Source organism: Adelges cooleyi, unplaced genomic scaffold, assembly GCF_023614345.1.
Source record: "Adelges cooleyi isolate 19-005CV unplaced genomic scaffold, UGA_ACOO_1.1 ACOO_flye_CR_arks_rails_tigmint_CR_PRNA_23, whole genome shotgun sequence".
NCBI lineage: Eukaryota > Metazoa > Arthropoda > Insecta > Hemiptera > Adelgidae > Adelges > Adelges cooleyi.
In genome coordinates, this window is record NW_026095893.1 from 7,308,296 (window position 1) to 7,332,390 (window position 24,095).

Sequence of the window (24,095 nt, forward strand, 5' to 3'; positions counted from 1 at the left end):
TGTGACCTAAGATTTCATGACTGATGAGCAGGTCGGCTGTCGGTTAGTCCTCGAAAGTGACAAAGAAATTACTATAATATTGTAACATTTTCTACCATTAACATGTCATTTAACGAATACCAATTCATCTATTACTTATATAAATTATGTTACAAATATAACGGTAACTGCGCAGAACAACTCTTTCCTGACGTAAGACCCTATTTCTTAAGCCTAGTTTGCACGAGACGAGCACACAGACTGATTAGTCAAGACCAAGGACTTGACTAATCTAAACACAAGATACAATACTCGGATGTCAATAATAATAACAACAGTTAAAGTTTATAGTTATCAGAATTTATGTTGGTGTTATGAAATAATCTTTGACATAAGCCGCCACTATCAAGTTTTGTAGTCTTAATTAGTTCTTAATAGTCTTTAATGAGTTGGCAGACATAGTCCTATTGATGTACGTTGAGAAAATTTGGTTTCTTAGTTTTGATTACAGCTTTTGTAAAATTAATCCGCGCAAGGCGGGTTTTTTTAAGAAAATAACGGGTGTGTGGCACCCTCTTAACAAACAATTAGTGCCAGATTGTTGTATTTTATAAGTAACTTGAAATTCATGAAGATCATGTTTATATTTATATTCTAAAACACTTACTATTAAATGCAAGTCTGTATTCGCCATTGTTGACTACAAATGACAAAGATAGTATTTTGTATAGGTACTTACAAAATATATGTTATATATTATTACAAATCTTATTTAATTTTTAATACTAGTTAAATTATCAATATGAAATATTAGACAAAATCCAATATGAAAATGAAATTTAATAGCTAAATTCTGTTTAAGAGTAGTTAAATAAAAGGATAAGTATAATGACCATAAAAATAAAGAAATAATAATATCTTCGATAATAAGTATTTCATTATAATTTATAACTTATAAGTAATGATGCAATGGACATCTACCAATTGTAGTTTTAATTATTATTGGAATATCTACGATTAACTATAGTCTTAATTATATAAATAGCGACATTGACCAGTGGCGGGTTTAGCATATATTTTTTACTGAGGTGAAAAATATTAATTACACCCGTAATATACCAACCAGGCTTACTTTGTTTTAGCAACTCATTTTCACCATAACTTTCCAACGTCGAATTAGCGTTTCTAAAGGATTCATAGTTAAATTAATATATTTAAGTATTAAATACTTATATAATTGAACTAACAAGCAAATAAAACAGGACGAAATGCATACGTACAATAAAAAAAAAGACAATCAGCCTGATATCAATATTCTGAGCGATTTACTGCTTCTAATTTGAATTTAAAACTCACTTACAAAATATGTTCCAGTGCTTTAGGAATAATTTTTATTAAACTTAAATCATTGTGTGCCGAAGCATTCGTCTTTTGACCACTCGTCACTATCCCTATATTTTTATATTAGTCTATTACATTTTCCACCTAACCCCACTTTTTCCAACCCGTCATAAAAACATTACTGTAAAGTAAAACGTTTAATATTTTTGATTACCCTGTTTATAATCATATATTCGCATTTCGCATAACAGGTAATTATACTACAAATCGAATTTACTAGTGCATAATTTTTGGGGTTTTATTGACGTAACTGCCATACAATGCAATTAATTATAGTTTTCCAGACACAAAGTAGTTATTATTCTATATTAAATATCGGCAATGACATTTCTAAGCTGGTTCATCATCTCTCTTTTATTGAGCCTATCCTAAATTACTAAACCAGAGTTACATGAAATATTTAAATGTAAATATCATAAAAAATAATACTTTATTTGACGACTTATGTGTAGATAATAATTTAACTGTAACGAATTGTTGCTCCTTCGTTTAAATAAAGAGAAAATCATAACGTATAAACGATGACATGAAATGTTGTTTGTCACATTATTTTTTTTCAATTTTTATACCGCATGTAGGATCTATTGTTGTACAAAAACATGTGTTTCTACTTCAAACGTACTTTTTTTAAGAATACTCCAATTTTAGTTTTGAAAATATATGTAATTCTTCACAACATTTTCAAGGCATTAATCGTGGCATAATTTTAAAATTATTTTTTTGTTAATTATTTATTTCAGTTAAAAAAAGTTCAATATTGGAGTTTTTTACATTGAAATAATTAATTAATTAAAAATAATTTATAAATTGTGCCACGATCGATGCCCTGATAATTTTTTGAAGAATTCAAGTGTTTTTTCATAAGCGTGTAATTTTAGGTAACCTCTGTCCAAAGTAGAAACATATGCTTTTTTACAAAAATATATCCTATATGCGTAATAAAAGTTCAAAACTAAGTTTTTTGCGCCAAAACATCTTTAAAAAAAAAATGAAAACATATTTGACAGCATTTTTAAAATATTAAAATTAGTTTGCTTTATGGGATTTGTAAATAAAAATATTACATAATATCAATTAACTCAGTGAATTACACCTTATTATTCGTTAAACTATTTTAATAAGTATTTAAGTTTTCATTTTTTTTAAAATGTTTCACTTTATAAACAAAACTTGTGTCACACCCCTTACACTTAACCCAGACACTACTCTAATTGTGTAGGTACACTAATAGTGTACACTTTTTTTTCAAAACGAACAAAGCTATTACAATAATAATTTCTAGAATAATTGTCAAATATATAAATTCATAATTAAAAATCAATATAGTCAAATAAGATGGATCATAACTAACACCATTAATAATCGTGTATTGTATACAGATATTGTCAATGTTCCCCGTTAGCGTAACTGAGAGGCGGTTTTTTTTTGGCGGGTATTTGTCGGGCGGAGTTTTGACGTTTTGTCCTGCTACCAACTCTGCTCTTTGGGACACGGAACATAGTATTACATATTTTGATATTATACTATTAATATAATCTGTAATTTTATAGATAACAACAAACCCGTCACTATCATTGAGATTTTTATTATCAATGCTTACTATTATTCACTTATTATTAGTACAACAATATTGCCATATAGAAGAGTTTGGTATTTATTTTATTTGTCTTTGTTACAAAGTCGTGTAAGTATCATGTAACATTTCACTTCAAAGTTTAATCGTGAAACACTTGTACTCGATAAATTACATTGTACAAGGTATACTAAATGAATGCAATAATAACATTAGTTATGAGATCTTCTAACCAAGATGTCATCAATAGATCAAAATGGTTCAGCCATTTATGTCTTCAACATTTTTCAACAAGTACCTAGTTATTTTATTTAATATAAATTATAATACAATAAATTAATAAAGTGTTATTTATATTTACAATATAATTTTTTTTTATTTTTATGTTTAACAGTACCCAATTGTAAAATCATTGATTGCTAGTTCAACTTCCGGATTATTCTCAACTATTATGTTTCAGCCACTTGATGTCGTTAAAACTGTGTTACAAAACCCTAAAAAGTAGATTCATACCAGTTATTATTATTTCATTTTTTAATGCTAATTTATTTCTCTTTTTTTTTTAGTAACAACAAGCTAAGAATAAATGATGCAACCAAATTAATCTGGCAACAAGATTCTCTTTATGGTTTCTGGAGAGGACTAACTGCAGTAAGAATGTATTCTCAATAGTTAAATTTCACTCCAAAAAAAAATAATATTAATATACTCTTAAATACTTAATCTAGTTTATTCAAAAAACTACAATTTTTTTATTTTTAACTGAAATAATAAATATTCAACTAAAACTTTTCTTTAGTCTCTAGCACGTAATATTCCAGGAGTTGGCATTCACATTACTCTTACTCAACTGCTACATTCACAATTAGTCAATAACTATCAACCTTCTATGATCAACTCTGGGATAGCTGGTTTTAGTTCAAGATGTATTGTTGCTTCTATACTAATGCCTTTTACAGTTTTAAAAACTCGATTAGAAGTAAGATTTAAATATTGAAAATGTTTATGAACTAAATTATTAGATTCATATTAAAAAATGGGACTTAAGTATTATAATTATGCTAGTATAATACCTAACTACTACAAATTAAAGTTGTCAAAAAAATGACTATTTTTATTTTATATAATAGAAAAACTCATTTATTCATATACACATGATATCATACATATGTATTCTAACCAGTTATTATTAAACACAGTTTTTCCTTCCATTTCTAATTTATACCTAACTTTACTACAAAAAAAAGGAAACTTGCTAGAATAAATTGCATATTAAGTCATATTGTTTAAAATAAAAGTAATTAGCTTACGAGATTAAGTTTTCTAAAATATATTTAAAACTATCTAAAAATATACTTGTTAACAAAAAATGAAGTTGTATATAATTTTTCTTAATAAAACATAATATATTCAGGATTTTTCAGCTGTTTTAATAAATTTCAACTATGTCAATTTATTTTAAGGATATGATTTTTACTTTTTCTATAATTGCTTTATCCATTTTAATTGTGAAAAATGTCTACTAGAAAAACTCGCACCTTATAAAGTGGTCATATTTTGATAAAAATGTTATAGGTTGAAATAGAATAACTTTACAGTTCGCATTGATCTCCATATTTTTATTCAATTACTAAAAACTACAAAAATGTATTTAAAAAAAAAACCTCATGTTCAAATGTTAATTTTGACACACATAATTAAAATATTGTAAATCAATCCACTCTACAAGCCATGAGTTTTTCATGTGAAGCATATTTGATTTTTAGGTAAAAATAGATTGCAATAAGGCCTGATTAATTAGAATAATATATTGTATTCAATCATCTGTATAAATTATTTACTTTAAACTAATTATTTTTAATTATTTTAGAGTGGTCAATACCGTTATAATAGTTTGGCTGATGGGCTATTGAATATTTATAAATTAGAAGGATGGAAAGTACTGTGTCGTGGATGGACTGCCACAGTGTTACGTGATGCTCCTTTTTCTGCTTTATATTTTATGTCTTATGTAAAACTAAAAGACATAGCAAAGGTTGAAGGTAGTATAAATATACATCTGTAATTTATGGAAAAAATATCCAATTATCAATTTACAAGTTGAAGTTAAAATTAATTTTAAGCATTTAAAATTAAAAATCGAGAAGATATGTAAAGGTAAACTAGAGTTATATGTTGTACTTCTTTTTAAGTCTCACTTTTAGCTACTAATAACCTCTATATCAAGTAATACCATTGAGTATTGGTTCTAGTTTATACTCGATGGTAGTTCTAATTGTTAATCAAAACTATTGATTATATCATAATAGTTTCAAAAGTTGATAAATTTCTTAAACAAATTTTTAGAAAACTAAATTATAAACTTATTATTTAAGAGGACATCACTTCCTTTAAAAATAATTGTAAAACCGTGTTTATGGGAAAGCTATAGGTCAAAGTGAAATGATCATGGAAAAACATGTTGATACTGTTAAAAGGAGAAGAACTTTAACTAGACTCTCTGGTCTGTTTTTTTAGAAAACTTATATTTTACCTTTAAATACTAGCACTACTTAAATAAGAAAAAACATGTCAGAATTAAAATATAAATTGTGAATGTTGGGCTTATAAAAATAAAAAGCTGACGAGAGAACCTAGATAAAGATCTCATTATTTTAAATATGTAAAAATAAGAAATTTTCGACGATTATTATTTAGTCAATAATAGAGAATATTCATAGCTATGTTTAGATTTCAAAAAATGGTTTCAATACCTGTCAAATATGCTGTGATAGTTCAAAATTACCAAAATATAGTCCTAATTACTGAACTAATCATTAGACATCATAGTTTAACCTTTACATTAAATTTTGCAAAAATATTCTACACCTAACTCCTTGTTTAAATGGTGGGGCTATGACTTCCTCCTGTCTAACATGAAATAATGTTTAATAAAATCATAGTGAAATAAAATTGTGCGCTATATTTTTTTTTCAGAATCTGTCCATAGTCATTCATTTTATATTTTTGGTTGTGGATTGTTATCTGGATTATTTGCTTCGTTGATAACTCATCCTTTTGATGTAATTAAAACAAGTCAGCAATTATCGAAAGACAAATTATTATTTTTTGATACAATAATACTAATAAATCAAGTAAGCAAGTTAACCCAATTACTGTTATTATTTTGCTACTGTAATGATAATACGTACCTAATCATTGGTGCCAATAACTTTATACATGGTCAGTTTGGTACTTTAAGGATCTCTGATTCTAATTCTCTAAAGGGCCTCCCTAAACAATTTTTTTTATTTTACATATCTAATTTATGTTCGTTGTTTTCCTTGTAAATCAATTCCACAAATTGAGTTGAATGTCCGAACCCAGTTGGGGGCTAGGCCAAAACCTGACCTCGGTAGTCGAGACGTATTTAAATTTTTAAAAAAACAAATATGTTGTTTTTTTGTTATTTCTTATAATAAGAATTTTACTTTATAGATACTCTAGTGTTCATAAAACATGTATTATAATAAGTAAAAGAAATATGTTACTTCTTGTGGGATTCTGATGGCAAGTAGACTTTTTGGTTAATTTTCACTACAAGTATGACTACTAATTATCTGAAACTTGTCCATTAATTTTAAATGTTGCCGGCTGCCGCCATCTAAAATATATCGAAATTGATTAAAACTTTTCTATAGAATTAGACACTCAAAACAGATATTTTCATCGTAGTTCCAAAATTGGGATGAGTACAATAATTGTACCATCATACTAAGTATTTTTTTGTTTCATTTCAGAAAAAATGTAATTTATAATGTTTTCTTGTTGTAAAAAAAAAACTTTCTTTTAGTAAAATTTGATTTTCCTTTTGGTGAAGTCCATGCTGATTGGTAATTACCGTTATAATCATATAATAATAATTATTTGCAGAAATATGGAGCAATTGGTTATTTTAAAGGGCTATCTCTGCGATTGACCAGACGAACATTAATGACAGCATTGTCCTGGACAGTATATGAAACACTATTAATACAATTAAAACATATGTGATTTAATATCTAAATTATAATATTGTTAGAATGTGTTCAAATAAATTAAATTTTAAGTTGTGTTTAAAAAAAAGGTTTGTATTTTTGTTAAAAGCTAACAATTATGATTTTCCTTCTCTTCAAAAGGGATTTATTATTTTTCAAGCATTTTAGAGGTGTTGAAAAAGACACTAAACAGTGAATCCCTTTTTTTAACAAACCAATCTACTAGCTAGGAGAAAATACAAAAAAATGTTGTGTAGACTGTAGGTATTTATGTACAAATATTGGCTTAAATAAAAGCTATCTGATAAAATATGATAAATAGAACATTTACATTTCAGAGTTAAATGTTATCTGTTAGGTTGACATTATGGTTTATATAACTAAACATTCTTTTAATAATTACAATTTAATTTAATTTAAAATCAGCAGTAGACTACTCATATATTTGGTATATTGTACAATATATTAAGACAGTATTTATTGCATTAACTATTTATTTTTATAAATTTATCTAGTGTCAGTTGTTTAAAAAATTGTAAGCCCGACGCGCGTTCAATAACTTCTAAGGGCATCTGCAAAACACAAAAAATTAAATGATTACTTGGTTTTATTATTAAATGTTATTTATAATTAAAAAAAGTTCTGTACTTGAAAATCTTTCAATGGTATACTATTAGGAATTACTTGATTTGGCATAACATAACATTCCAAATAGAATTTTGAATCATTTCCTTCGGTCACAATGATTTTATAAAAATGAGTAGGAACTGCAACATGGTTGTCACCAATTACTTGATATTTAACCCATAATTTATTATCTTCTCCTTTCCTAAGGTCATTTATAATAAATTACTGAAAGATCCTATAGTGAATAAACTAAATAATACAGGTAGGTAATAAATTTACTTTGGTAAGAATAATGGGCCGGAACACACATATACATTTTTATTATTTCTAGCTTTTTTTCTCACATATTTTTCTAAATTGTTCCATGCATCTCGATTAAACCCTTTACCAACTTGGGGAGCAATATTAGATAATACAAACGTTTCATTCACAAATTCTTGACTAGCTTTATGATTTCCAGCAGCAGCTAAGTGACCTCGATCAAAACCACTATGTTTATAATCTGCGTTTGTGGCTCTAAAATTCAAAATTCAATTTAAGTAACAATGATAATTTGTTTATAACTTTTTTTTTGTAATCAGACAATAAAGAAGATTTTGTTAATGAAATACAAAAACTTTAAATAGTTTTATTATGAGTACACACTTGCATGTGCAAAATTTTAATAATAGTAAAACATAAGTTGTTAAAATAATATTATCAAGTTAAATAAAATGTATATAGAAAGGTTTACTTGATACTTACAGTGACACTGTAGTAAAAAAAAAATGTTAAATTTATTATCACTTTGTGGTAGTATCATTGTGCATAACAACTATCAAAATAATAATATATCAATATCCTACCATTAATATTAACAAAAAAAATTACTAATCAAAACCTTATTGTAATGAGAAACAACAACCTCATAAATAGATTTTTCAAGCCACCGCTTTTAATAACAAAAATTACCTATAAAAATGATGAAAAGAAGTATCTTCAAAAAAGTCACACAATGATCTATCAACTTTGGGATTATATTTTACACTCTCAGGAGTTAAATGTTCTAAAACCCAATGAGGTATCCTATTTCTTTGATCATATGATAAAACAAAATTATTATATGACCGTACGTTCTCCAGTCCTGGAAATCCGTATTTCATTATCTAATAAAAATAAATAGATTACTTTTTAACAGGTAAAACTCACTGTAAAAGTATTATAATACATACACAGTTTATTCAAAAAGTTCCGGGACTAACTTTTTATAAACATTTAAAGTAGCACTATGTGTGTAGTTAACTAAACATAGAAGTGAACTGTGGTGATTTAAAATGCAAGTTTTTACTATGCCATATTATAATTCATACGACAGAACAGAGTAACATTAGGTTTTTCCAAGTTACCAAAAAGTAGTTCTGCAATATTCCAGTGCACCCGCACAATGGTACTGCACAGGGCAATGGGTTTTACTGCTCCAGTACTCCTCAAAAACGCCCTTTTGATTCATTGCTTTTGAGTCCCAGTTTTTGGCCAAAAAATCAGTTACTGTTATACATCAAACTCCCGGATTTGGCTTCGGCATACTTTTTTCTACTCCCAAAGCTTAAACCGCCATGAATCAGAGCGTTTTTGATGGTGTGGGGCCATCCAACAAAACGTGACAAGGATATTACAATGCAATACAGAAGCTGATTTCCCCAAAGCCTTCAAGCGACTGAATAAGCATTTCAAATTTTGTGTAGAAAAGGCGTATGTTAAAAACTGAATAAAAATTATTGCCCTAACTCATTATTTTTATCTTAGAAAAAGCTAGTACAGTGGGTATGGAGATACACTCTGTAATTACAATAGCAAAAGTGTAATTTGTCCCTATTTTTGTTGGTCTTTTCTCAATAAAAAAAAGTTTGACAACAGATTTTTGTGAAAACTGTATATTGTTTAGCTCTATTTTAGACCTAACTTCGGACTAATTATCAGATCTTAATCCCTAACTTCACAAAAAGTGAATTAAAGAAAAAGAGTTCTACCTATTTTTGGAGAAAAGGTTTATGATATTTGTTTGATTTGTCGATAGTACTATATGTAAAGAATATTCCATACAAATTTGACTATTTTTTTAAAATGTATAGCTCCATAATTTTTAGTTTACAAAAATATGTACATTTTCTGTGTGTTTTCCCGATTTAAAGGGGAAGGGATGAACTTTTCTACTTCTGAGTACAAATTCCATACAATTATGGATCAACTGAGTTAATACTCAAGTAAATCAGTACAAAAGAAAAAAAAAATTATTGCGGTCACAAAATAAAAATCACATCATTGTAAAACTAATATATTAGTTAATGTAAAACTTAGTTGATGCTAAGTACTAACACATCAAAGCTAAGAAATTAGCCCTAAAACTTTTTGAATGAACTGTGTAGTTTATTTTAGATAATATAATAGTAGGTATAATCTTACTTGAGATACCCTTTGTTCTTTAGTTAAAATGGTTTGATGGTCTATGGGAACAATACTATCAGCATTGACAGCATCAAATATTTTAAAAGTTGAAACATAGTTAGAACTTTGAAGATTTTTAAATTTACTATCCCACAAAACTCCAAAACAAAAACTTGAAACACCAACAATAGCAGCTGAAAATGTTTGTTTTAAGGATGGAAATTTTAAAAACATTTTAAAAATAGGTAATACAAGTTTGAAAAATTAAATATAATATATATTATGAATTTTAACTAAATTCTAAAACGTTTAGTTTTGACATTGATTTTATAATTAAATACCAAATACAAATGTAAATTAATCAATGGTTTTGATAACCAGTTATCACTTATAAATAATAATATCACAGAATAATCAGAAGAGACAGCCAATAAGAACTCGAAATCGAAAAATTGTTCAAGATTACATCAAGATTTTCAAGAAATCTTTTTCGGTACGTATTGATTTTTTGTAGTGATACGTATCAGGAAAAATCCGTTATGCGCGAAGAAAGAAAGGAAATAATACCTTTCGATACATACCAATACAAACTAGTGTTAAAGAAGTTTATTGTACGTTACAGCGGTATACAATGATACATATCGGATTTTTCCTTCTTCTTGAACTTCTTGAAAATCGTGTATCCATACCATAGACGCGTACCAAAGTCTAATCCAGATACGAATAGATCATAGACACCTTTATAGTTCCGAAGCTCAGTCTATAATCCATGTATATTATTTTGATATAAGCTGCTGGTCTATACTCTGTGCAAGTAACCCACTTTTATGGTATTTTAATAATTAAAACCACGAAAACAAATAAAAATTAATAAAGACTATTGGGTGAAGATTAAAAAAAAAAGGCATCTACAGACTACATATTTGTAGCGGGTAAATTAAGATACCAATTTTTTGTATACAACCAAATTTGGCGTGCTGCACTTAATCCTGGGTGGCCAACCGACAGCAAACTTTCACGGTTTTTATTAATACATAAACACAATTCTTAATTATAGGTATAGCGTTTTACAATTATTAGAATAATATTTAAATAGTGGTTATAGTATAAATATTACATGTATACAGCTAAGTGAAAAATAATAATTAAAAATTAATTAAGAGAAAAATTAGCACAAAATACTGTAAAAAAAATCAAAGGAATGAAAGTAGAGTTAAATTATTATTATATCAGTCATTATTTATAAATAATATACTCTTTATAAGGTTATCGAAAATTTGATCGATGTATGTATTGAAGAAGATAATGTGTTTAGTGTTATGTGTGTTCACTGTCGAAAAGATATATTTTATTAGACATAGTGTTTACGGTTGCTTAAATGTAAACAAAAAAGTGACGGCCATGTTCTAAATGTGCTATAGTCATAATAAATTATAACTATATTTTTATACATACTACTAAAAATAATGAAAAAACGACTGATGGCAGCAAATCGATGCTACTATACTAGTCTAATGTCATTATTCAAATCAAGTTTACTATCCATAAAGTCTAAAATTACGTTAAACAAGTCATATTTAAGCCAATTGCTCTGTATGCATGTAGTGCATGGGCCACGACAAAATCAGATGAAAAAAAGTTAGAAGTGTTTGAAAGAAAGATATTAAGGAAAATCTTCGGTCCAAAGAGAAATAACGATGGAGAGAATGAAATAAGAAACAACGAAGAATTGGATAATCTTTTTAAAGAACCTACCATTATTGGGACCCTAAAAAGTACGAGGATAAGCTGGGTAGGACACGTTTGGAGGTCCAAAGGAATCATTGGTTTAATAACTAAATGGAAACCCAACACTAAGAGACCTAGAGGACGGCCTAGACAGAGATGGGTGGATAGAATACAGGAAGACTTAAAACTACTGAATGTAAGAAACGCAGAAGAATGCGCAAGAGACAGAGAGGGGCGGAGACAACATGTTGTTGCGGCGATGGGCCTTAAAGGCCTGTAAAAGCCTAGAAGAAGAAGAACTAAAAATAATAATGTATTGATATAATTTATTATGGTGTTAGTATATTTACAAGATGGCCGACGCGTTTTTTAGTGATAAGGATCTTTACCGTGTTCATTTTTATCAGTGTCCACCATTTGAGTTTACTTTAAATGTGATATCCTTATCATCTTGGTCATTCTTATTTCCTACATTTGAGTTATGATTATGAAAAGCAATATTTGTTTCTAAGTTTTTAAAACAATATGACGTTCATTTTGAATTTAAAAATTTATCGTTACTTTTTTCATCTAAAATAATGTCATATTAGTTGTATACAAATTCATTCAATCGACACTATTAATTGTTCATTCTATTTTGATTCAGTAACTAACACTGTTTTCTCTTTTCTTGTTGTATTTATATTTGTTGCAATTTGTGAGTATATTTGCAAATACTAATTAACTCAAATATTTAACAAGTATCTAGAAAATCACAATAAAATAAAATTTACTCACAGTTTATTATAGATATTTTCTTATACAATAATGAACTATTAGGTTGACCTAGAGCTAGTTGCTATAAGCTTTATGAAATTTTAGTTATAACAATAGGTATCTAAATTTTACCTACATTTATTTCATTGTTAGTATCCACGGTTTCGGTGTCAAGGGATTTGTCATTTATTTGGCAACCTTTTTTTTAACATACATAAATAGACGGCGCCATTAAATAACGAGAAATTGTTTTGAAACTGTATGTACCTCTTATAGAAATAATACTATATTAACAATAGTAACAATAACTAAAACAAATATTAATATAAAGTTTTAAATAAAATTGACAGTCATACTGAATAGTTTAATTGTATTATTAACATTTATACCAACAAAGGGTTAAAATTATATGGTTTCATAGTATTAATTAAGTTTTTTTTTAGGTTTATTATTGCCATAAATTGAGTGAATATGTCATCATACTCATTAATTGAGTATAAATTGCGCCGGTTCTTTTATTTGGGACATGAACATTCTATTTATGTTCCTCCACCAATTCGGCAAAAGTTTTGGACTAAAATTCACTATGAATGTTATATAGGTGTAAAATTAATTGGAAAAATTGTGAAGAAAAACAAACCTGATGAAATTGATTCTATTGTTCCAATCATTTTAAAGGTTTTATTATACAAATATATTTTAATGATGTTAAATTGTTAATGCAATTCATTTTAACTAGTGTAATTTATTTTTGCCTACCAGGTTCATAAAGAAGGCAAACTTTACAATGAAGAACACTTAATCCTTTCTTTGGCTATTTGTGCTAAATCAAGTATAAATAAATCTTGTGTGAAAATGGTAAAGGCGGCTTATGATGCTTTTCCATTAATTTGTACTGATGGCATGAAATTCCTAATGTTTACCTACTTTAGTAAAGTCGCTATAGATATTCTTTACGAACAAGGTAGACTAATATTTATTTAAATTCAATGTTAAAATAAAAATGTTAAGTACAATTTCAGGTTTTTTATCTAAAAAATTATCTGGTTTTGGAAGAGGGTTTCGTAAGGCCTTGATTAAATGGTATTTAAATGAAGATCCTTTAAAAACCATTGAAAAAATCACAATAAATCAGAAATTTGAGGGATGGACCCATAAAGATTTAATGAAACTCATTCATATTCATTCATCTAATCCAAGTACAACAATACAAATCAAAAGTATATCCATAAAAAATTTTGATTATACAAAAAAATTGTTACAGATCATCAAATATATATTATTTACACACTTCATGGGATGGAAAAGGTTGAGGAAATATTTAAACCTAAACTAATTGCAGTTGCAAATGAAAGTGACTGTGAAAAACGTGAGCGAAATGAATTAACATTTATATACAATTACTTAAAACAAATACATAATTTACAATATTTGAATGTTGAGAATTTATACAAAGATATTAAACTGAACAAATTGGGTGGACAATTAATTAATACTGAAGCTATGCTAAATGATAATGAAGTCAGTTGAAGAGAAATAATTTATTTATTTTATTGTATTATAATGTTTTTAATATATTTTTAGATTATTTCTTCACTTATAATGCATATGCCGCTTAGATCACTATTGGAATGCACTTTTAATTTATCTAAAAGGAAGTTATTTATAAATAGACCTCCTCATGACGTATTATGGCATTACATTTTAAGATTTAACGACATAAAAGATTTGGAAAAAGAACAAATACATCCTATAGAGTCGTTCATTCAATATGCTAGATATAGCAGGACTGGTCCGTAAGTAATTTGTGTTATAACTATTTTTATTTCACTAAAGTTTATATTATATTTTACTTATAGTTTATACCATTGCATTTTAACTCTGTATCTTATTCATGTATAGGCACAGTAGCCATATTTCTAAGGCAATAAAATTTGACCTGCCATATTTTCTACTAATTTTTTTACTTTAACCCTAAACAGTCAAACGATGACTTTCTCTTGTGTTCGTAAAATATAGATTCCAAAATCATTAAAACGTTGGCTACTGAGCCTATTTTTATAAAACTTTTGTTGGTTACCAAGTATACACCGACGTGTCTTTTGAAAAGTAGCACCGTTCAAGTTCTTACAAAAACTTGCACTGTTGGCACCAAGGGCAACAAGTCACGAGCAGTGCTAGTCTTCGTAAGAAGTCATAACTATGTTAGTTTTTGTAAGAATCTGTGAACGTTGCTAGTCTTTATAAGAAGTCACGAACGGTGCTACTTTTCGTATGACGCGTCAGATACCCAGTCACTCTCACTATGTTTTCATTTGAGTACCAGAAAAGTGACATTGAATGGTTTTAAAATTGTTTTATTCTTTATTTTCATATTTACTGGATCATAATGGTGTTATTGAGTTTTTTTTTATCTTATTTAGTTCCTACAATACTGCTTTAGTATTACAGGGAAGTTTTCTCAAAAATAACTTGGTAGCCAACGCTTGTCATGCTGTGAGACGCCGGGTAGCCAACGTTTTAAACAAAACAAATTAATACTACATGCCATAATGAAATGTTTTTCTTTTTAGAAATATTGTACAATTACAAAATAACTTAACAAAAAAACAAGAAAATGGAAGCACTAGCATACCTGAAAACAAATTGAAAGTAATTGTTCAGTCAAAGCAAAGGGAAAATAATCAAGCTGCACCATCAAAACAGGGTTCCGTTTCGAATAGCAGGTCTAATTCCAAATCTAGTGTAGACAAGAAAATTGAACTAAAGTCATCAAAATCTGATAAAAAAAAACCTACTGTAGAATCAATTATGTCAAAGGAGAATCAAACCAATCAAATTGGAACTATTACATTGTTAAAGCCACCCCCACAAGTATTACAACCAATAGTAGAGCTGCTATCTAAAGATTTAATAAATAGAACTCTAGAAGTAATTAATACATTTATTTGAACAAAATAAATTCAATCTAAATAAATTATTTTTGACATTTTTTTTAGTTATTACAACCTACAAGAAGTCGTATTTTAATAGCATATGATTGTCGGCCATATATTAAACTTAAAAGATGTGCTTATACACGTTTAATACACATTCATGAAGCTATTACATTGATAACATTGTCTTTAATTGGGCATGAAAAATCACTTAACAAAAAACCCTTTATAACATGTTTAGATGACATTGGGAAAATAAATGATCCAGTTGAAATTCCTGAAGACAAATATCTAACTTATGAAGATTTAAAGAGTATTTTGTATAAAGTAATTATTAGGAATTTTTTATAAAAACCAATATAATATAATACCATTTGTTTTAGCCACCTGTTGAACCTTTAGATACTGACAATAAGGATACTACTGTAAAACCTGTGCACCCTATGACTGTGATAGATGGGGCTAAAGAAAAAAATATGGAATATGATGTATTTGTATTTTTAGGAACTAATAATATGCATTTATTAAACATAAAAAAATCAATGAGTGAATACAGTAAATTCTTGAAAAAGCCAGTGAAGTGAGTAATATTTGGATTTATTTTTTATTGATGATAAATAATAATATATTTAAAGTCATAAACACCATGTCGCATTGGTGAATGTGTACATTTTTTAATAACCTTGTATTTACGTGCTATAATGTTTTTTTTCAATAAAACTTATCATTTTGAAAAAATGGTAGTTATATATGATTCTCAAGAATGGAATTTCTAACGTTTGCTCACCTATAAATTGTGATGAGGGTAACTCTTAACAGTGGAAATCCCACATGAAATATTTGAATATTTTAAAATCTATGGTATTATTCAATTATAATTGTTTAAAATTAATATAACTTTAAAAAATAAAAACTTGCTTTGTTCTTTTAAAACATAAAACATTTGTTTCAATTTTTATAATTATAAATTAAAATTATACAATGTTTATATGTCTGTTTTAGAGTTATAGTATGTTGCCTTAATGGTAAGCATAGTCAACAAAGTAATCTTGGAAGAGGCAATATGTTGTATATTGTGGGTTTTGATAAGTATGTCGGTAAAATAATTGCATCATTTATAAATGGAGAATTTTAAAATTTTATGTTTGAATATATATTTTTTAAAAAGTGTTTTATTATATTATATGTTATAATTATAATATCATACATTTATTTGACTACAGCTAACACAATTTTATACTTACAGACTTTGTTATAGATTATTTTCTTTAAGTTAATTAATGTACTAATTATGTTAAGCAATTGTTATACCTAAGAGTTTTTTCAATACAATATTTTACTCTTATAAGTTCATTATATTATGTTTCACTATTATAACAAATTTAGGTTATAGTTATAGCTAAACTAACTGTCTTATAAGTTATATGCAATTTGCTCTTTATTAAGTTTCTTTATAGTTAACTACAGTCATCCTAAATAGTTCCGATAAAATTTGTTTAAAAATAAATGTGTATATCTATTATATTATTTTATTTTATTCAGTTAATAATACATGAAAACTATTTGATACATCCGACGAATATTTTTAATAATTGGAACATTTTTTAATTTTTTGTTTTTATGCATTTATATTATCAGCGTTCTTCACAATTCTAAAATCTATTAATCTGTAAAGGAGGCCACTAGCCCACTCCCTTTTTTGGCTTTTTTAAAATATAAAATATTTTATTAATATATTTCTGTCATTTAAGCTCACGCTCACTGGATCTATATTTTGAAACGAAAAGTAAAATGGGTATAAGAACTTAGACTAAGACTTATTAACACTTATTAGTGACTAATTAAAAACATTTGGTTATAATAGATGTAAATCATGTTAAGATATTATCTTAACGACTATAAAAAATCTTTAAAGCTGCTAGGTATAATGAAGATAATTTGAAAATAATCCTATCAAATTTCACTACGGGTATTAATATTTAGTAGGAGTAGGTCTTACTTAGTAGGGCTTTCAAAATGCAGATTTAAAAAAATGATACTTGATACTTTATTTAGTCTTGAAAAACACAAGTTAATAAACAAGTGTCTAAATAGAAATTTGGTAGAATACAATAGTGAAAAACTTATAGTCTAGACACAACAGAAATTTGCGATACGATTTTATGTCATATGAGGTGTTTAGCCGTTAACACAACAGGTCCACGGTTCAATCCTGCCGTGAAACGTTTAACATTTTTCCGAACGCTTATTCTCAAATTATAAACTAAAATGATCTCTCAACATTGAATGTGGTATACATTTTACGACACATCAAGGAAATAACCAAAATGCATTTTGTTGATTTAATCGAATGATGGGCAAAGGTTTACGTCTTTTATTCTAGAACAAAATCACTTTTACCAGCCACAAAATAATAACTCGTCGCAAAATTACTTAATTATAAAACAATGTCCAGTAATGATAGTTGAAGTTTTACTTCAATCGCGTGTACCGCGACATAGTTTTTTGCTTTTTTATTATATTTTCTCAATTAGCTAAGACTATATAATGACTTTTTCGTCAAAAACTTAAAAATCATACACTTTTTAATTATATTTTAATTGAGAACTTTATAAATCTATAACGTGTTTTCTTTTAAAATTTAAATTAAATTCGAGGCCTTAGCCCTTATCAGACAACATCGAACTTTCTTAAAATAATTTATAATTTGTAAGCTCTAAACAATTTTTAAATCGAGTTCATTATTCTGCCGTAGTAATTTGCAGTGTAGCCATTTTTAGTCGAGACTATTCTGTGATTTAGCCTTTATATATTATTCGTTTGACGTTTCCCGAATTTCTATTATCATTTTTGTTATCAGTCCAAAACATGACGGAATAGAAACAATTATCAAACAAATATTAGTAGGTATCCCGTATCGTAAAAAAAATTCAAAAAATATATATTTTGGTTTTCCAATTAAACGGCTGATATAACATATTATAACACTTTTAATTAATATTAATGAGTATATAATGAATTACCAAAGTTGTCGATAGAAAACATTAGTTTTCCAGTAAATTATTGAAAAATTTGTATAGATGAATATCATTGAATTCGTATTAAATGTTAGGTCCAGTTTTATGTGGATTTATACATACCAAGCAAAGTTTGCTTACCAAAACTTATCAATGTAAGCTTTAAAGCAAATATTTCTTACACTGTTTGAGCCTAGTATGGGCTGTGGCCCAAGTCATTTTGGATTATCTTTCACCAAGAAATCCAAAAAGAAAAAAAATAAGCGTAAGGATTCAGGTAATACATTTGTTGTAACTATTAATTTTTAATTTTTATTGTAACTTCCAAAGACAAAGGTAGTTTATGCACAACCTTAAATGTTGTACAGTATCGTTTAGCAGATAACACTTATACTATTTAATACGTACCTATACTAATAATGGAAAAATAATTTGAAGCCCCATTAAATTCGAGGTATCGGTTCGGTCAGGTCACTATACGGTAAAAATCGGTAGTGCATAACCTAATGGAACGGTTCACACTATTGGTCGCAGTCAGATCCTGTCTCTATCAAAAAGCTCGTGATCGCCACGATCGCGAGCTTTTTGATCAAGACTGCCTAGTGTGAATCAATCATCGCGCTAGTCTAGGTTGTATCCTACATTTTTCACAATAGATGACGAATTTTTAATTGAACTAGTGTGTTGTACGATTTTTTACATGGTAAATATTGTGATACAAATTTTTAATCCAATATCTGGAAAGAAATCAAGGGAGCCAACTGTCTAGATTTGATTGTTTGTGACCGTAAATGTGAATAATACGTCATAATCCTTGACCGTGACCAGGCCGATCCGAGACCGCAAATATGAATTGAGCTTTAGTGTTATTTGTTAACCTATGCGGTAAATCATTTTACAAAAACTCCCTTTTAAGTTAATTGTTTTGTGTTTTAATGTTTCCTGATTAAGCTTTTTCTTCTAATCTCTCCTGCTAAAATTGTATTTTATATTTAACTACTTATGTGTATCTCATTTATTGCTTCCTTTAGATTATTATTACACTATTCCAAACTAATCCATAGTTATTAAGACCTAAAAGAATGTGGAATTAATAGATAGATGGTGGCATAAATTTACTTTACTGGACACCTTTATTTTTATCATCTAGTAATATTTTTTACGTTGACTACAAATCTGAAATCAGAAATCGGCAAACTTCTCTAGTTTAAAAGTTATACTTACTTGAACATTGAACTTTTCTGTGTATAGAACAGTAGACGATGGGCGCCAGTTACCAAGGCAGCGGACATTAGAACCATTAACCTATTATTTTTTATTATTTTAAATGGTAGCTGAAGTTCAGTCTCGCTAGGTTGCTGATGCTGTCAGAGTAGTATCAGGTTAATTCAGGCAAGTTTTTTTTTCCTTTGAGAGTTTGTGGGCGTTAGCCCCTATTCTAACAAAGTATCCCGAAGGAACTTGAATTGGACTCTTCTAGTTCAAAAGTTATAGCTACTTAAACTTTAAACTTTTCCGTGTATATGATAGTAGGCGGCAGGAGCTGTGTGCGACGACGGCACCATTACCATAGAGCTGTTGTCGGCGACGCGAATCATAATTAAAACATTAAATAATAGGCTTATGGTGCTAATGTCTGCTGTCTTGGTAACCGGCACCCGTCGCCTACTGTTATATACTGTTGTAATATGATTTTAATCATTATGTAATACAATCATTTGTTTATATTACTACTGAATACGTGTAGGAAGATTGTAAATAATCATTAAGTGATAATAAAAATATACAATTTGTCTTTTATTAATTGTTGTATGTTTATACTTTGAATAAGGTATAGAACCAAAGTGCTGTGAAAAATTACGAGGGTGTATTTTATCAAACTTAAGTTCTCTATGTTTTAATTAATAATTTTAGATGATGAAAAAAGTGATGCAAGTACTTATGAAAATCATAATGAAGAACAAATGCAGTTGACAAGTACACCATCCGTAAATAACTTGTGTGATATATCTGAAGTGGATGACACTAGTCCATTACAACATCGCCTATCACCACCACAATCTCCTACAATATTTGTCAATCCGTAAATATGAACTTTTTTTTAATCTTATATGCAGACACAAAAATGTACATTAGACACCACACAAACCATTATTTTAGCCATATAAAAACTACTATAAATACTTTTAGAAAGATTTTGTAGATATTGTATATCTGGCTTAAAATTATTTGCTTAAAAAGTTAATAAATAGTTAAAGTGAATGAGCAAAATCTACAAATATCTTGAATAATTCAAATTAGTTTAAATCATAGTGTAGTAATCTTTTGTAGATCAGCTGTTGACTTTTATTTAACAATAATAATATTACAAAAGAAAATTTTAACTTTTGTATGTACATAATTCATACATTTTTCAAAGACCGCTTAGTCAATTCTCTGAAGGGCTATGTGTCCTTATGATATTATGGGTATTAGTATTATTTTACTAAATTCTTGGGTTTTCTCGAGATAATTAATAATAAAGAGAAGTTTCTTTAGTTAAAATAAAATAAATTATTTGGACATGAACATCAATTTATCCATACATCCATGCATACCTCTATTTATTTAATCAATTTAATTTATATATCAATTTAAGGATTTTTTTTTATTAGACTTGTGTTTTACTGATAGATTATTTTTATTTTTAGCTCTGTTTTATAACTATTTACTTTTTTTTTTTTAGACAACCATCATCTAGTCAACTTAATTTTTTCAAAATGTTGGATGAAAAAATAGAAATGGTGCGAAATTGATTAATTAGTTTTTTATAGGACGAATTAAGTTTTCCTAATTAAATACATATTAACTTACTTGATTAACAGGGTGCTGATTATAAAGAATCAATTGAAGAACAACGGTTAGAAAGAATGCATCGTACACATGCATTGTTAATGGAATGGGAACGTGCTCGAATACGTAATTCTCCAAAGCCTTGGTCAAATAACATATCGCGTTCCTTACATCGTACGTGGTCACCACAACTTAACGTCTCCAACTCGGTTATCCAATTCGACCAAGAACATTGTGCTTTCCATACTGAACTTTTATAAAGTACAAACTTCTTTAAAACAAAACATGTTTAATTAACATTACAGCAAACTTTCACATTATTATAGTCGTAGACTAATCACTGAGACTATAAACAGAACATTTAACTTAATAATGCGTTTCTGGAGTTATTGTAAGACTTTGTTGTCTGTCATTGGCCGTGTTTTGTTCTAGTATGAAAATATATCTATTTCTCTTAATCTATTTAGTAAACCACACTTTCCATACTTTGAGGTAAATGTTTTGTCTAGATTACGACATATAGAATGTTCTTAACTATAAATTATTTTCTTCCTCTCAACTTTCTTTTTTTAAATATATTTGTTATAAAACATAATTATTTCTTGTCTATTCTAGCGAGCTTAACCCAAAACTTGCATCACATTTGTATTACAGCAAAACGTTATTAAAAAGACATGCATATGTTATGTGATTGTTGCAGTTTGCAGTTCGCTAGTGTAGACAATGCTTAAAAATACCAATTAATGAGCTATTTCCCATTACCTATATAAATTATAAATATATGCTTAACAATGCCATTGGGTGTATGTTTTCATTCTGAAAGCTTGATTTTTAATTTTAGTCATTGCAGCTAATAATTTAACTAAAAGACTTGACAACAATTCGTAAAGTTTATTTTAATATAGTATAATATATATTATATAATGTTCTCTATGAATTGTATACTAAAGAATAACTATTTTAAGTCGATTATTTAAGAATATAATCAATTAAATTTAAATTTATGTTTTAAGAGGTCGTGCTATCACAAAATTACTAAGAAGTGTAAAATTTCTTTATTAACATTTAAAATTTGTTTTATCATTCACTTTGTTTTATTATTATAATATTGGCAATTTTTTATAAATTTATTTGAAACTAGGTTAAAACACAGGTTAACATTTTTTACACGCATATTTTTTTTCTTTGTGAAATAATTATGTTAGTATCTAATTTAGTATCATGAGTCATGATACTAAATTAGATACTTGATTTATGACCTTTAAGTTTTGTGTAGAGGTAATTGTAACATGTTTTTTAACTAGATATATGAAATTGTGAATGTAGTAGAAAGTGTAAGAATGTTTTACACACAAGAACAAAGTAGATTTTGTGATGCCTTTTCAACAACTTAGTCAATGCTGCTAGTCATTACAATTAGTTACAATTAATTACAAATTTAAGTTACTTTTCTAAGCACTGTGACTGGTTCACAAATTACTAATAATGTTTTGTACACTTACTCTTAATACTTAATGGCCTATTGTAGATATGTTTGCTGTTTGTAAGAAAGTTATTGGAATTTTTGCGTAATAGATTTCAAATATAAATATTTGTATGTTAAAAAGGTATCTAACAGTATTTATATATCATTGAAATAATAATACTAACACTATTATTTTATGTATTTTTATTACGCTAAAAGAAGATGCCTAATTTTGCATTTAAACTCAACAAATTTGCAGCAAACAATATCTTGAGTAAACAATACCTTCAAACCATACAACTAATTATTTTCTTATTTTTTATTTAACAAAACCATATAATCCTTTTTTTACAACATACTACTTCTTGCATTTAACTTAAAAATATATCATTGTTATAATAATATTGTGTTATGAACATTAGGGTGATAAGAATTATGTTAACTACAAACAGTTTTTTTTTTTTTAATAATACTAAAATATGCTATTTTATATTATTGCTTGTTTACAAAAAAAATCCATAACAAAGCAGTATTTAAGTATAGTTTTTTTAAGAATAAAGACCAATTGATAAATGATCAATGTAAATTAAATTTCGTATAATTACCATTTTTTTAAAATGTTTTGTGTGATTTGAAATGAAAATTGTAAAAAAATATAATAGGTTGTGTTAAATTTATTTAAATAAATATTTTCCTAATTTTCAAATCGAAGAACCTTGTGGGAAATCAATTGGATTTAACTTAAGACCTAAAATCCCCAGGATTTTGTTTGAATGCATTTAGTTAGAAATAATAGTTGGTAATTGTTTTTGTTATTGGTCATTTGTTGTTCTATTTTATTGAGACTCTTAAGAATATGATTAAGAAGTTATAGTAGATTTATAATGTTTAATTTGTATTACTTTTGAGTATTGACTAATATTTTTACATTTAGACAAACTATACGGCTGTGATAAAAGTAATTTTTTTAGTTTCAATGAAACTTGAAACATAAATATATAGTATATGTTCAAATTTGACTGAGTTTTTGTGTCTGTAAAATTTAACCTTTGTAAATAATCATTTATAGTATTGCCTTTAAAAATTAACATGTTTGTGCATTTTTTGAGTGAAAAAATTAAATTGCTTTGAATTCTAGAATGTTTTATTATTTTATTAGCTACCTTTTTATGATTTTATGCACATAGTACAATTTATTCTCAAGTTAATTCAAATGATTAATTATTGGGAACCAATTAATATTATATTATTTATTGTGTCATTACTGACTGTTATCTTAAAAACCAATTATTTCCACTTACCACTTACAACCAATTATTCTAAAACCATAAATTAATTTAC

General features: G+C 27.2%; 4 protein-coding genes across 7 annotated transcripts; 3 read left to right on the forward strand and 1 right to left on the reverse strand.

The window, feature by feature from the left end:
• Positions 1–2,977: 2,977 nt before the first annotated feature.
• On the forward strand, positions 2,978–7,040 carry LOC126835219 (mitochondrial glycine transporter-like). The gene is made up of 7 exons (XM_050567641.1): positions 2,978–3,247; positions 3,348–3,454; positions 3,520–3,604; positions 3,753–3,932; positions 4,824–4,995; positions 5,930–6,087; positions 6,866–7,040. The coding sequence occupies exons 1-7, from the start codon at positions 3,191–3,193 to the stop codon at positions 6,983–6,985; spliced, it is 879 nt and encodes a 292-aa protein (XP_050423598.1). The 5' UTR covers positions 2,978–3,190; the 3' UTR covers positions 6,986–7,040.
• A 38-nt stretch (positions 7,041–7,078) lies between these two features.
• LOC126835218 (endonuclease G, mitochondrial-like) lies at positions 7,079–10,353 on the reverse strand. Of its 2 annotated transcripts, none has more exons than XM_050567639.1 (5): positions 10,039–10,353; positions 8,548–8,741; positions 7,876–8,112; positions 7,654–7,798; positions 7,079–7,541 (listed from the first exon to the last, which is right to left on the reverse strand). In XM_050567639.1, exons 1-5 carry the CDS (start codon positions 10,252–10,254, stop codon positions 7,455–7,457), a joined length of 879 nt encoding a protein of 292 aa, XP_050423596.1. In that variant the 5' UTR covers positions 10,255–10,353; the 3' UTR covers positions 7,079–7,454. The 2 variants fall into 2 exon arrangements, with proteins under 2 accessions (XP_050423596.1, XP_050423595.1); XM_050567638.1 differs by having other exon boundaries at positions 7,083–7,541; positions 7,618–7,798; positions 10,039–10,351.
• Positions 10,354–10,444: 91 nt separating this feature from the next.
• On the forward strand, positions 10,445–16,609 carry LOC126835217 (uncharacterized). 3 transcript variants are annotated; one of them, XM_050567637.1, is made up of 11 exons: positions 10,452–10,513; positions 10,643–10,834; positions 12,948–13,182; positions 13,267–13,468; positions 13,527–13,703; positions 13,769–14,025; positions 14,089–14,300; positions 15,078–15,435; positions 15,504–15,767; positions 15,824–16,020; positions 16,443–16,609. In XM_050567637.1, the coding sequence occupies exons 3-11, from the start codon at positions 12,976–12,978 to the stop codon at positions 16,573–16,575; spliced, it is 2,007 nt and encodes a 668-aa protein (XP_050423594.1). In that variant the 5' UTR covers positions 10,452–10,513; positions 10,643–10,834; positions 12,948–12,975; the 3' UTR covers positions 16,576–16,609. The 3 variants fall into 3 exon arrangements, with proteins under 3 accessions (XP_050423593.1, XP_050423594.1, XP_050423592.1); XM_050567636.1 differs by lacking the exon at positions 10,643–10,834 and having other exon boundaries at positions 10,445–10,513; XM_050567635.1 differs by lacking the exons at positions 10,452–10,513; positions 10,643–10,834 and adding an exon at positions 12,244–12,445.
• Positions 16,610–18,343: 1,734 nt separating this feature from the next.
• Positions 18,344–22,304, forward strand: LOC126835633 (uncharacterized). The gene is made up of 4 exons (XM_050568338.1): positions 18,344–18,734; positions 20,372–20,540; positions 21,183–21,240; positions 21,322–22,304. The coding sequence occupies exons 1-4, from the start codon at positions 18,656–18,658 to the stop codon at positions 21,547–21,549; spliced, it is 534 nt and encodes a 177-aa protein (XP_050424295.1). The 5' UTR covers positions 18,344–18,655; the 3' UTR covers positions 21,550–22,304.
• Positions 22,305–24,095: the final 1,791 nt, after the last annotated feature.

Excerpts from the sequence above, each read along its gene's own strand:
- LOC126835219 (XM_050567641.1), top strand. The coding sequence starts at position 3,191 with ATGTCATCAATAGATCAAAATGGTTCAGCCATTTATGTCTTCAACATT. Across the intron at positions 3,933-4,823 it reads TTTTAAAAACTCGATTAGAA|AGTGGTCAATACCGTTATAA; the intron begins GTAAGATTTAAA and ends TAATTATTTTAG. Across the intron at positions 4,996-5,929 it reads AGACATAGCAAAGGTTGAAG|AATCTGTCCATAGTCATTCA; the intron begins GTAGTATAAATA and ends TTTTTTTTTCAG.
- LOC126835218 (XM_050567638.1), bottom strand. The coding sequence starts at position 10,254 with ATGTTTTTAAAATTTCCATCCTTAAAACAAACATTTTCAGCTGCTATT. Across the intron at positions 8,113-8,547 it reads TCTTTTCATCATTTTTATAG|AGCCACAAACGCAGATTATA; the intron begins GTAATTTTTGTT and ends TTTGAATTTTAG. Across the intron at positions 7,542-7,617 it reads TACCATTGAAAGATTTTCAA|ATGCCCTTAGAAGTTATTGA; the intron begins GTACAGAACTTT and ends TGTGTTTTGCAG.
- LOC126835217 (XM_050567636.1), top strand. The coding sequence starts at position 12,976 with ATGTCATCATACTCATTAATTGAGTATAAATTGCGCCGGTTCTTTTAT. Across the intron at positions 13,704-13,768 it reads TATTCATTCATCTAATCCAA|ATCATCAAATATATATTATT; the intron begins GTACAACAATAC and ends AAATTGTTACAG. Across the intron at positions 14,301-15,077 it reads AGATATAGCAGGACTGGTCC|AAATATTGTACAATTACAAA; the intron begins GTAAGTAATTTG and ends TTTTCTTTTTAG.
- LOC126835633 (XM_050568338.1), top strand. The coding sequence starts at position 18,656 with ATGGGCTGTGGCCCAAGTCATTTTGGATTATCTTTCACCAAGAAATCC. Across the intron at positions 18,735-20,371 it reads AAATAAGCGTAAGGATTCAG|ATGATGAAAAAAGTGATGCA; the intron begins GTAATACATTTG and ends TAATAATTTTAG. Across the intron at positions 20,541-21,182 it reads CCTACAATATTTGTCAATCC|ACAACCATCATCTAGTCAAC; the intron begins GTAAATATGAAC and ends TTTTTTTTTTAG.